The sequence below is a fragment of the Ictalurus furcatus genome, chromosome 5 (assembly GCF_023375685.1).
Source record: "Ictalurus furcatus strain D&B chromosome 5, Billie_1.0, whole genome shotgun sequence".
Classification (NCBI taxonomy): Eukaryota; Metazoa; Chordata; class Actinopteri; order Siluriformes; family Ictaluridae; genus Ictalurus; species Ictalurus furcatus.
The window spans coordinates 28,682,974-28,697,219 of NC_071259.1; the positions used below are offsets into that span (position 1 = coordinate 28,682,974).

General features: G+C 38.1%; 1 protein-coding gene across 7 annotated transcripts in view; it reads right to left on the reverse strand.

The window, feature by feature from the left end:
* tafa5l (TAFA chemokine like family member 5, like) overlaps nucleotides 1–14,246 on the reverse strand; it is an 82,124-nt gene that overhangs the window by 67,602 nt on the left and 276 nt on the right. For 4 of the 7 annotated variants that reach the window (XM_053625639.1, XM_053625638.1, XM_053625633.1 and 1 more), the window contains 2 exons: nucleotides 14,043–14,246; nucleotides 12,064–12,606 (listed from right to left, as the gene is read on the reverse strand). The exon at nucleotides 14,043–14,246 is cut by the window's right edge. The exons of 1 other annotated variant lie outside the window; for it this stretch is intronic. In XM_053625639.1, the coding sequence (XP_053481614.1) occupies nucleotides 12,064–12,160 (97 nt within the window). In that variant the 5' untranslated portion in view covers nucleotides 12,161–12,606; nucleotides 14,043–14,246. The remainder of the gene's footprint in view (nucleotides 1–12,063; nucleotides 12,607–14,042) is intronic. 2 more of the 7 variants (XM_053625631.1, XM_053625632.1) reach the window with 2 other exon arrangements.

Genomic DNA, 14,246 nt, shown 5'->3' on the forward strand with positions numbered 1-14,246 from the left:
GTCAGGGAGGTGGTCTACAGGGGGTCTAAATACAACCGAGAGGATCAGAGAATACAAACAGATGCAAACTTCTGCTTTCCCAGCAAGCCTAGCAAGACTTAGCTGTGATATATAGAGTATATATCCCTGGTGATATGAACCCAACGTCAATACCTTGCCATCTCCCTGGGGAAGTCTCTGATCACACTACTTCACAACACATGAAATCCTGGTCTAGTTGCTAATGTAGGATTCACTCAGGTACGTGTTCAGTCTTTAGCCCCTTTTTGAGACTGGACTACTGCGATTCTCTTCTGATAGGTCCTCCCAGTGGCACCATCAGACCCCTACAACCTATCCAGAGTGTTTTGTTGTCTCCCATATCACCCCATCTCTGCATTTCTTCCACTGATGCTCACTTACCAACAAAGCCAAAACCAATCCAGCCTTAAGCTACCTGAAGGCACTGATCAAACCCTGCTCTGTGCTATGTTCTCTTTGAGCCACAAGCATGACTTGACTTGACCCGACATCCCTCAAGACCATCTCTTAACTGGCAGTAAGGTGGTGTCTGAACTAAACCTGCACAATCCATACAGAATACAAAGCGCTCTCTATGAAAAATAGAGATAACTGTATATAGGCAGAATTATTTAAGATTTATAATAATAGCACTGTTGCATTCTTGATTCTAATCTTGAGTGGTAATAAAGGTGTTCTGAAAGCTCTGAGAGCAATTCCAGCTGCAAGGCAAATCACAGATTTATATCACACAGGGATATATATATATATATGGCGGATGCACCATATATACATACATGTTTAAAAACTGTCTAATTGGGGCTGTGGTGTCTCAGAGGTTAAAGGCTCTGGGTTACTGATCAGAAGATCAGGAGTTCAAGCCCCAGCACTGCCAAGCTACCACTGTTGGGCCCTCGGGCAAGACCCTTAACCTCAATTGCTCAGTTGTATAAATGTAAGTCGCTCTGGATAAGGGCATCTCTCGTAAATGTAAAGGTTGAGATGCTTATTAAGCAATTTTGGAAGGAGTCTCCAGTGTCAGCGCTTTACAATTTACCAATCAGATTTTAATTAAAGCTGTAATTTTACATTTTAAAACATGGGAAAGATTTCAGGAAAGACGACTATGCAGTTTTTCGGTAACATGACAAGCTTTTTTTTCCCCTTTTACTTTCTTTTTTTTCCTCTTTTCAACATAATTTTTAAGCAGCAGGTTATTTCACATTGAAGTACAGCACCATTATTAGTATCAGTACCCATGTAACCCTAGTCAGTCCCTTCAGGATTTTGCGATCGCAGAAATGAACGCAAAGTCAAGCAAACTCCGCAATATTCGGAGGCGCGTGCGATTTTTCAAACTTACCGCAGATTTTCTACAGATTTGGGACAAAACGCGTCATGTCACGACGCACGTGAATCGAAGAGGGTTTTGGCTGAACATAAGTGCAGCTAAAAGGTCTCATTTACCAACAAACATCACTACGGAAGAAACTATTTTGTGCAACTGCAATTTCGCCAATTTTTCTGAGCACAAAAGCTCAGAAAATTACATCGCAAATGTATTTTTTTTTTAATTCCGGAGCAATATCAAGCATTTTTGACTGCAACAATCACAAAAAAACCTCCTGTATGGACTGCCTAGTGTGCAGCAGTATACTATGAATTTATCCAACTCTAAATCTCTCGATATTGCGCACGGTTAGTGGTTAGCACGTTCGCCTCACACCTCCAGGGTCGGGGAGGTGTGAGGCGATTCCCACCCCGATTAGAATCGGGGGTTCGATTCCCACCGCGGCCCTGTGTGTGCGGAGTTTGCATGTTCTCCCCGTGCTGCGGGGGTTTCCTCTGGATCCTCCGGTTTCCTCCCCAAGTCCAAAGACATGCATGGTAGGCTGATTGACATGTCCAAAGTGTCCGTAGTGTGTGAATGTGTGTTTGTGTGCCCTGTGATGGATTGGCCCCCGTGTCCAGGGTGTACCCCGCCTTGTGCCCAATGCTCCCTGGGATAGGCTTCAGGTTTCCCCGTGACCCTGAAAAGGATTAAGCGGTGTAGAAGATGGATGGATGGATAAATCTCTTGATCTCAGTATATAAAGAGCTCGAAGACAGTATGTGAAAGACTGCATACATAAAGAATAAAAAAAAAGCTATTATTCTTCAACCTGCAACCCTGGAAAATTCCACATCGCTATATGGCTGTGCGTGTGGTGTGAACGTGTGTGTGTGTGTGAGAGAGAGAGCGCGAGAGAGTGCACTTGAAACACACAAGGAGAAAAGAAACAAACAGAACAGCATAATTTGCTGTGAAACAGGTCAGCAGTTGACACGAATAAAATTCGTATCCACGCAGCTGTGAAATATGGGTCTTTTTCACGCGTCACAATTGATATTCCCCTTAAAAGGTTTTCAAGTTTTCCATAAACATTCCTTTCCACTAAGAGCTTCATTAGCTACAGTGGCACAACTGGAGCCTGACGCTGCGTTTCTAGCACACGGTACCGTTTAGTCCTCATGAACTGTAAGAGCATTGAGCTCATCTGCATTATATATATATATATATATATATATATATATATATATATATATATATATATATATAAATAACGTCTACAGAATAAACAGGCATGAAGGAATACAGCGGCACAGCTTATGTTTTATTCATATGTGTGTATGAGTATTGGTGTATGCAGTAATTCATTGAAATACAAATATTATATGAGATAACTGTCTTTCTCTCTCTCTCTCTTTCTTTCTTCTATACACACATGAGCACACTCCCACCTACGCACTGCCATGAAGGCTGCACAGCGTGTGTGTGTGTGTGTGTGTGTGTGTGTATGTGTGTGTGCAGACAGTGCAGTGACATTTTTAAATGTATTGTTAAATAAACGGGCAGAGGACTGGGTGATGACAGCTCATCTGTCTGCTTGCTCTCAGGCCTTTAGCCAAGCACTCTTTGATTTCCTGTCCTAACCATGACAGATGGCTGCGTTGTAGGGGAGCCATCAGGGCCAGGATTTAGGGCCACTCGGTGCCCCGTGCATAGCTATATTAGTGCACCCTCAAAAGGGCGCCTCGTGCGTCTGTACTTTTACTGTCTGTACTTTTACTTTTATTGAGCACTCAGAACTTGCCATGTATTAATGTCAACAGCTGCCCTAAAAAAGAGCGCTCGGGGAATGTAATGTGCAGAATTCCAACATCTCTGTGCAAACTTCTGAAAAGGAGCACAACGGATCATATGTTTTTGTTTCTTTATGGGCATGGTACCATGTAATGGACTGGCATATTCCCACTTCCCAGTGTTCCTGGGATAGACTCTGGATCCACCATGACTCTGACCGTGATAAAGCTCGTAAAGCTCCATTCATTCATCTATTTTCTATACAGCTTATCCTACATAGAGTCGCAGGGGAGCCCGGAGCCTATCCCAGGCGGGGGGGACACCCTGGACGGGGTGCCAACCCATCACAGGGCACAATCGCGCACACATTCAGACACCTAGTCACACACTATGGACAATTTGGAAATGCCAATCAGCCTACACTTCATGTCTTTGGACTGGGGGAGGAAACTGGAGTACCTGGAAGAAACCCACAAGGCACAGGGAGAGGATGCAAACTCACAGGGCGGAGGCAGGATTCGAATCCCCAACCCCAGAGGTGCGAGGTAAATGTGCTAACCTCTAAGCCACCATGTTCCACTGACCTCACCTTTAAAAGTATAATACAGTAAGGCGTGCTGGATATCGGAGAAACGAATATTAGCATATCTCATGCACATATCCACTCCTTTCTGTGTCTAGATCCTCTCTGGGGACACAATTTTCTTTAAAAAATATGAGACTTTTGAGGGACTTCTTGCAGCCAAAATTAAAAAAAAAAAAAAAAACACCCTCAGTCATTCTACAGCATATTTTATTATACAGATACATTCTACTATACTTTAGGGGAAAAAGGTTATTCCATCTAGGACTGCATTGCATTTCCATTTTAAAAAATATTGATCTCGAGCCAATATTCATAGCTGTTGGGAAAAAAATGAGGCAGAAAGTGTGTGAGAGAGAGAGAGAGAGAAAGAGAGAGAGAAAGCCTGAAACTGAGAGTGAAGAGAGAGAGAGAATTTTTTTTTATCCTTCCTGATCAAATTTCTCCAAACCTGCACAGGCACCTGTGTAAGTGTGTGCGTCACCTTTCAGGAAGGAGCAGATAAGTAATATATAAAGTAATGTGTGCCAGGCATGTGTATCTCTGTGCAATGTTCTGTACAGTATAATTACATTCGGGTATAAGGATTGTTTTTAATAAATGAGGAATTATGAAGATAGGTTTCATTGTAGAAACTCTCTCTTGTCACTGGACTGCTTGTTACACACTGCAATATTGACAAAATTCCTCGTTATCAGGGATGTCATCACAGTCACGCTGCGTGATCACAGATGACAGCGTTGGCCTCAGAGGATGCTATAATTAAATCAAGTGGAAAAAGCACTAAGACTGCACCGATAGTGCTTTCGAAGTTCATCTACATGGCTGCAGAAATCAAGGTCTTGGTCTGTCTTACAGCGAGGAATGAAGGCCCATCTGCTGAGGGAACAAATATGGAAGCAAAAAAGAGAGTTGAATTTTAAAAGCCACTGAATTCCTCATAATGAAATTTAAACACAACTGAATTCACAGCAGTTCGAAAACCAGACATTTGGATGTATTTGCTTTGAATTAACGGAGTTGAAATTCAACGTAGCTTTATTTAAGTGTTCCAAGATTCACATCTTACAATTCGTGTTTTCAAAAACACCAAACATCTACTACACATTCAAAAATCTCACAATGTAATCTCACAATGCTATGAATTCAGTGCTGCTTGAATTTCACTATTAAGAATTCACTGGCTTTTAAAATGCAAATCTTTGTGCCCCTTTTCTGCTTCCATAAAATGGCTCTACTTACATGCTGTATAATCCAGCCAAAGAACAGTATTCATTTGTAGAATAAATGTATGCATGTACAAAAGAATTAATCTATAATTTTACATGGCCACATTGTGGGCGTGGGTCTCTCCTTCGGAGACCATGCAATAGGCACACGAGTACGAGATTACAGATCCAATGTATGAAAACGTCCAATGATTTAATATAGTTCGATGAATTGATGCACTGATGCTGAAAAATAGATTTCTGTGAAGAGTAGTGGGTGGCCAGGCCTCCTTCACTTAGACTGGCAGGCATAGATGCTATACCTCATTCACTGAGACCGACAGACACACAGGCCACTCCTCCTTCACTGAGACTGACAGACACACAGGCCACTCCTCCTTCACTGAGACTGACAGACACACAGGCCACTCCTCCTTCACAGAGACCGACAGACACACAGACCACTCCTCCTTCACTGAGACCGACAGACACACAGGCCACTCCTCCTTCACTGAGACCGACAGACACACAGGCCACTCCTCCTTCACTGAGACTGACAGACACACAGGCCACTCCTCCTTCACTGAGAACGACAGACACACAGACCACTCCTCCTTCACTGAGACCGACAGACACACAGGCCACTCCTCCTTCACTGAGACCGACAGACACACAGGCCACTCCTCCTTCACTGAGACCGACAGACACACAGGCCACTCCTCCTTCACTGAGACTGACAGACACACAGGCCACTCCTCCTTCACTGAGAACGACAGACACACAGGCCACAACTCCTTTACTGAGCCTGACAAACACCGAGGCCACACCTCCTTTATTGGGATTGCCAGGCATAAAGGCCACACCTCCTTTAATGAGCCTCACAAACACTGAGGCCACACCTCTTTTATTGGGATTGCCAGACATAAAGGCCACACCTCCTTCTCTGAGCCTGGCAGGCACATAGGCCACACCTCCTTCAATGAGACTGACAGAAACATAGGCCACACCTCCTTTATTGGGACTGACAGGCACAGAGAGAGATGGAGAGACAACAGCTAAGTCGCTACAACTGAGAGGCACACAGGCCACACCTCCTTCACTGCGTCTGACAAACATAAAGGCCACACCTCTTTCACTGAGAGTGACAGGCACAGAGACCACGCTTCGTTCATAATTACAGACTATGACCGACTCTATGAATCTTACCAAATATATTACAGAATTATGAAATTATATACTACTTCATTTGTGTATGCACATACACCATCATACATATTATGACCGTATTATAACTGGGGATGTTTTGACTTTGGTTTGAGACTTTGCGAGCATTCTGACATTCAACATGAGCTCGTTCAATGCAGGTGCAAATTCTGCCCTCAATATTCTGCTCGCCATTTCCATATCAATACCACAAGGTCAGCAGGTCTCTCAGAAGCATTCTCTCCCTTCACTATTGTGGTTTTGTCCCTCTGTGTATTAAGACACGGCCCAAAAATCAAACTGGATGTAGGGTATCTTCAGCTATCAGCACGTTTTTATTAATAATGCCACTCACTTTTTAATCTGGTGTATAAAAAAAAATCCCCCATATTGTTACACCATTACGGCTGAACAAAGGTATAGAATAAAATTGCCAAATCCTTTATTCTTGGACAGAATCGGACAGAAGATATTGATTAATTTTCTATAACAGCAGCTCTTACAGTAGTTTACAGCACAGGTTTATATTAATGGGCTCGTTCTAACATGTTATCATTTCTATAGTAACGGCTAATTCACATGGATTTGTATTACAGGCACTCACATAAAAAGGATAAACCCTTGTGTAATTGTTGATATGGTGAAATATTCTGTGAGGAGATGTATATTTAGCATTTACAGAAGGAGTCTCCAGTGTCAGTGCTTTGTAAAAGAAGTAAAGCTGTAACATTAAGTTTTCTTATTACCTTCAAGAGACAGGAAGAAAGAGGCTTGTAAAGGAAAGACTGTTTATAGCTGTTATATGTGATAACTGGAACAAATTTGTTTTGTAGGCATTCCACAGCATCAAGTGTAACTAAAAATGGATAAAAAAAGATGCACATGTGTCAGTTTTTTTTTTTTAAATATATATATATATATATATATATATATATATATATATATATATATATATATATATATATATATATATATAAAATGTTTTAATTGTTGGTAAATTGCTGTGGTATAAGAGGAATAAAATACTTCAGGACATGCTGTTATTGGAAAATAATACATCTTCGGAGAGGTAACACTAACCCTACTTCATGCCGGGCCACATGGCATCAGCCCATCGTTGATTATTTTCCTATAACAGCATACCTATACAGCATATTCCTTACATAAAATCAACATTGTGCTATATTAACATCAGGAAAAACGTGCCTAAGTTTATCAATCTACAAATTGTATCACATCATGACTATAACAAGTAGCTATAACAGGCAGCTATAAAAAGTAGTGTTAAAATCTATTTTTGTATCAATTCATTTTTATTTTAACCTACATACTTACTGTACGTCTAAGTATTAAGAAAAAAAAAAATCTCAGAGTTTGTATTTTTTTCCACAATCTGGCTCCATTGTTGTTGCCTCAGCAAGGCTAAATATCATCATGCATATTGAACATCACAAAAAGTCTTTTATCCTAACATTGTTTTTGTTAAAATTTGTAAATACTATATTTAACCTATATATATATATATATATATATATATATATATATATATATATATATATATATATATATATATCACCCACCCAACCCTGTATCCCAAGTCTGAAAAGCTTGGTTTTTAAACCATGAAAAAAAAAAAAAAAAAAAAAAAAAAAAAAAATCCCTTGTCATTTCACTTATAGGTATATTTATATATTTAAAACACCTTTAGCTAAATCTTGTCTATTATCTGTTTTTTGTTTGTTTGTTTGTTTTTTACATAAGTGCATATGCACAGCTAAAAAAAAAAAAGTTGGTTTCAAATAAGTAACCTGATTGGATCAAAGTAAGCTGCAGTTGGGAAACCTTTAAAGTGTTGCTTAGCAACACTTCTGTTATCTAATGGAATTATATCTAGCGTAATGTTGTTGGGAAGCTGAAAGACACAGCCCTGCTCTCGGCTGATACTCTTTAAGTAACACTGCATCAATTTTCATTCCCATCAGAATCAATCATCTTGAGAGATGCTAAATAAAGTTGCATCAAACAAATTGATTGATACAAATATGTGACTAAATGGATGAAAAAAATATATATTAAAAAAATATCTATCTATATATATATTAAAAGCCCCTGGGGGTCACATTTCACATACTGGAACATCACTTAAGCGTGTATATTTCACAAAATTGATTTAAGGCTCTTTCATACTTTTTAGTGATCTGCAGATTTGAATGCTGCGTATTCTCCTGCGTATTACATACTCGAAATCAATGACTGTCAGCTAGAGAAAAAAAATCTTATCATCACAAACAATATAATTGAGTTATATTTATAGGCCAAGATCAGACACAAGATTCAAAACGAGACAAGCTGTAATTACTTGTGAAAGACGTCCTGAAACTCTGGGGGTTGATTCATGCCAGAAGGAGTTAAAGCCCTGGGCACTGTTTCAGTAACAACAGCTTCTTTGCAGATTTTGTCCATTTGCTAGCTAGCCAATTTATTTCAGTGGAATTAGCGGCAACATGCAATAACACTGGGGTAATATGTATTTCATGTAAGTATTTAGCATAGTAATGTGTGGTATTAGATGGAGACACTAAGGCTAATACTTGGTCTGATATGAAAGGAATAAAACACAATGGACTATGATGCTATTGGAAAATAGTCAACAACAGAGTGTTGTGACACGTTACCTCCTCAAAATTTTTTGATATTTTGATAACATGGTAAGTATTGGGATTAGTATTTAGTATTGTAGCGTGTATTATTAGATGTAGTCGCTTTAGCGAGTACCTTGTATGAAATGAAAGCAATAAAACACAACGGGGAATGCTTTTATTGGAAAATAGTCAACAACAGTGTTGTGACATGTTACAACCCCAAAGTTTTCCGATGTTCCAATGACATGGTTAGTGTTGGGCTTAGTACTTAGTATAGTAGTGTGTGGTATAAGATGTAGCCACTTCAGCTACTACCTTGTATGAAATGAATGAAATAAAACACATTAGGGAATACTGTTATTGGAAAATATAGTTATGTAATACATTACCACAGCAAAGTTTTTCAATATTCCAATAACATGGTTAGTATTGGGCTTAGTATTTAGTATAGTAATTCCGATAACATGGTTAGAACTGGGCTTTGTATTTAGTTTAATAATTCCAATAACATGGTTAATATTGGGCTTAGTATTTATTATATTAATTCCAATAAAATGGTAGGTACTGGGCTTCGTATTTAGTATAGTAATTCTAATAACATGGATAATATTGGGCTTAGTATTTAGTATGGTAATTCTAATAACATGGATAATATTGGGCTTAGTATTTAGTATAGTAATTCTAGTAACATGGATAATATTGGGCCTAGTATTTAGTATAGTAATTCTAATAACATGGTTAATATTGGGCTTAGTATTTAGTATAGTAATTCTAATAACATGGTTAATATTGGGCTTAGTATTTAGTATAGTAATTCTAATAACATGGTTAATATTGGGCTTAGTATTTAGTATAGTAATTCTAATAACATGGTTAATATTGGGCTTAGTATTTAGTATAGTAATTCCAATAACATGGTTAGTATTGGGCTTAGTATTTAGTATAGTAATTCTAATAACATGGATAATATTGGGCTTAGTATTTAGTATAGTAATTCTAATAACATGGTTAATATTGGGCTTAGTATTTAGTATAGTAATTCTAATAACATGGTTAGTATTGGGCTTAGTATTTAGTATAGTTATTCTAATAACATGGATAATATTGGGCTTAGTATTTAGTATAGTAATTCTAATAACATGGTTAATATTGGGCTTAGTATTTAGTATAGTAATTCTAATAACATGGATAATATTGGGCTTAGTATTTAGTATAGTAATTCTAATAACATGGTTAATATTGGGCTTAGTATTTAGTATAGTAATTCTAATAACATGGTTAGTATTGGGCTTAGTATTTAGTATAGTTATTCTAATAACATGGATAATATTGGGCTTAGTATTTAGTATAGTAATTCTAATAACATGGTTAATATTGGGCTTAGTATTTAGTATAGTAATTCTAATAACATGGATAATATTGGGCTTAGTATTTAGTATAGTAATTCTAATAACATGGATAATATTGGGCTTAGTATTTAGTATAGTAATTCTAATAACATGGTTAATATTGGGCTTAGTATTTAGTATAGTAATTCTAATAACATGGTTAGTATTGGGCTTAGTATTTAGTATAGTAATTCTAATAACATGGATAATATTGGGCTTAGTATTTAGTATGGTAATTCTAATAACATGGATAATATTGGGCTTAGTATTTAGTATGGTAATTCTAATAACATGGTTAATATTGGGCTTAGTATTTAGTATAGGAATTCTAATAACATGGTTAATATTGGGCTTAGTATTTAGTATAGGAATTCTAATAACATGGTTAATATTGGGCTTAGTATTTAGTATAGTAGTGTGCAGTTTTAGATGTAGACACTTTGGCTACTACCTTGTATGATACGTAAGGAATAAAACAGAGAAAACATAGAAATAGAGCTCTGTGAAACATTACCACCCCAAACTTGTCCGAAGTTTTCCAACTGCAGCATGTCCTGAAGTGTTTTTTAATTCCACAGCAATTTGTCAGTGATTTTTTAAAATTTGCTACTGAACAACAGGTTGTACAAGCTACCTCCAATCATGAAGATTTTCCTATATCAGAAAACCCAAAATTACAGCTTAAGCGTTGACTGTGACAAAGCACTGATACTAGAGACTCCTTCCACAAATGTTCAACATCCACAATACAAGTCCCTGTGTAAGCTGTTACTATAGACCTACAAATCTTTCAGGCAGAATTACTTTCCAAGCTGTGAAGTTACAGAAAATGAATCAACACCTGACCAGTCAGAATCAAGACCTCAACAGTTCTGTGGTGTAAACAGAAGTAAAACTGATAGGGACATTGACAGTGAGGTCTGTCATTCTAAAGACCAATGAATGTTTAAAGTGCACCTATTATGGTTTTTCAAATATTACCTTTCATGTAGTGTGTTATGGAGCTGTTTGTGAATGTAAAAACGTCTGCAAAGTTTCAGAAATCAAAACAAACGGAGTTATTGACTCCCAAAAGAAGGAACCGATTCTGAACAGCTGAAACGACTCGTTGGTGATTCCAGCCTTACTTCCTGTACTAACCTACGTAGGTTTGTAACAAAAAAGCCCCGCCTCTGGACTTCATCGGCAGCTCAATGACAGAGGTAGACCAATCACAACAGACTGGGACATCTGAGAAATCAGAGCAGAGTATGCTCTCTGAAAGGAGGAGTTTAGAATGAATCCTTTTCATCGGATCATTTAACGAGTCGATTGTGACACTGGGGGGGAAAAGGTAATGCTGCAATTTAAATTATGAGCACATTAAAGTGTTTTTTGACCTCGGATGCATGTAAATCTATTTTTTGAGAGCTTTAAAACAAAATTAGGCACGTTTCAGACCCATAATAGGTGCACTTTAAAGATGGAGTTAAATATATTCACAGAGGATTTTTTTTTTAAAGTAATACGTTTGTTTAAGTAGCCTAGATATTAAAAGCATGTCAACTACAGCAAATTAATTAACAATTAATGACCCTGGTCAGCATATGGAAATTTCACCCATGATTAAATTTCCTTGGTGTGAAATTGTTGTCACATGAATTCGGATCTAAATGCTTCACTTAATAGTATGGGATTTCAGCAACACGTATGAAAAATACGGTCTTATCAGATCTGCTGTTCGGATCAAATCTGACCTCTGCAGTGTGAATGTATCCTCGGTACAAACGATCAGAGGCACCAATAGAGAATCTCTCACTTCTCACTTCTCTCAGAGAAAAACACTTCAGCATTTCTCTGCAAAATATGAATCCTTCATCTGATCTGGTCATTAAAGAGATAAATAAGTGGGGGAAATCCTCTGCGTTGTACTTACCCTCTTTAAGGAGGTGTGTGTAGATGAGCCCCAGCAGGAGCAGGCAGCAGAGAGAAGCGCCTCCACCGGTGCACAGCACCCGCAGCCCGGCCTGCATCCTCCTCCCACCCCGTTCCCGCTTAAACACTCTACCGATGAACGGGTTAGTGGAAAATCACACAGCACCGTCTCGCTGCCATGGAAGGGTCCATGTGAGAAGGGTCCGGAGAAGATCAAAAGCACAAAAGAATGTGAAAGGTGCGTCAGTCAACCCCAATGGGATCCTTGATTGTCATTAACAAAAAAGGCTTCAGTAGGCCCATAAACAAGTTACCAGGTCCTTGTTTGCCAGGTCAAGGTCTAAGGTTATGAAACAACCACGCCTAGAAATGCAATCATGGGCTACTAAAATATATCCACACACAATACTGATGATCTCTGATTCCAACGGTCCAGATTGAGTCCTGAAGACAAGGTAAAATGTGTGAGGTGCTACTGCTGTGTCTCCAAAAAGCAACACTCTGACAGTGTTAATCCGATCATCGCATACCAGAAAGGCCTGGCCTGTTAGGGGAAAAGAGGGAGAGAGAGACAGAAAGGGATAGAAAGGGATAGAAGTCAGGATATTAACATAAGATCACCATTACAGTCCATCAGACATCTGTAGGACCTATTTGAATTCCATTAGAAAATTATTCAACGTATCTTGAACCAGTCATAACCCATTGTTTCAGTGGTATACATATGACAGTGTAGACTATTACAAACCATGATGTATTTATTTTAAATCACTGACACAAGCTTGCTATTTTAATACAACATTTATAGAATATTATACAGTCCGTACAGGATTTTGTGGAGTTTTTTTGGGATTATTGCGACCAAAAATGCTTGATTTTGCTGCGGCTTTTCCCCAAAATGTGCGCCTTTTTTTTTTTTTTTTTCCCCAGAAAGCTATTTCAATTGGTGAAATTGCAATTGCACAAAATTGTTCTGCACGGTCTTTCGCAGTGATGTTTGTTGGCAAACCTGAATCGACGAGGGCTGATGACGTCACACGACGCGTCTCGGCCCAAATCTGCGGAAACTTTCCAAAATTGCAAGCTCTTCTGAATATTACGGCATTTTCTTGGTTTTGCGTTAAGTTCTGCGATCGCCAAATCGCTAAATCCTGGAGGGACTGATTATAATTATAATTATTCTATTCTATTGCATTGTTATTGCTAAAATGAATGATGCTATATCATTAAAAAATCATGAAAAATAATCAATAAAAGTTAAAATCTCATTTCAAAAAATATATAGGAAAGTATGCTACATTTTAGCATCATGTTTTTTTTATCATATGAATACACAAGCTTGTAGGTTATTATATTATAGTATAGTAGCAATTATATTATATTAACAAAAATGAAAGTTGCTACAAAACAGAATTATAAGTTTATATATATATATATATATATATATATATATAAAATTTATACACACACACACATATAAATTATTTTATAAATTATTTTGTATATATATATATATATATATATATATATATATATATATATATATATATATATATATGATTATAAATTATACAATCCAAAAATTATTAATAAGCCACGCTACGATGAAGATCTAATTAAAATACTGTTTGATGCACTTTGGATTAAAAACTTTTCTTAAAGGTTATAACGCGTAATTACGCACGCACATCCATAAAAAAAACCTTACGACTTTGTCCTAATCCGCATCCTTACGTACTAAGTATTGTGTAAACATAGTACGCAACTTTAGGCAAGAAGTCGCACCTGCTGCAGCTGTACCGAACAGTACCACACCGCATCCTTTAATACTAAATCGTACTAAATAGAGCGTCCAAGTAGTACGCCACCTACAGTAAGCAACAGCATACTGAACAGTAACCTATCCAACCGCATACTACCATACTAAACAGTGTGTTACACTAGTACGCCAGCTCATACAGATTATTTACTACATCCTACTTAGTACGCCAGAGCAAACTGCGAGCAACTGCAGTGAGGAGAGCCTGGGCTGTTGTCTTCTCTGCGCGCGGCTTCAGGACAGTTTCAGCTCCACGTTCAGCGCCGTTTCCGACGCGTTGTTCCCGCAGACGCGCCGCTCAAACTTACCGCTGAGGAACGCAACAGGGACGCGGTGTTCAGCCGCAGGTTCCAGCTGAAGACAGA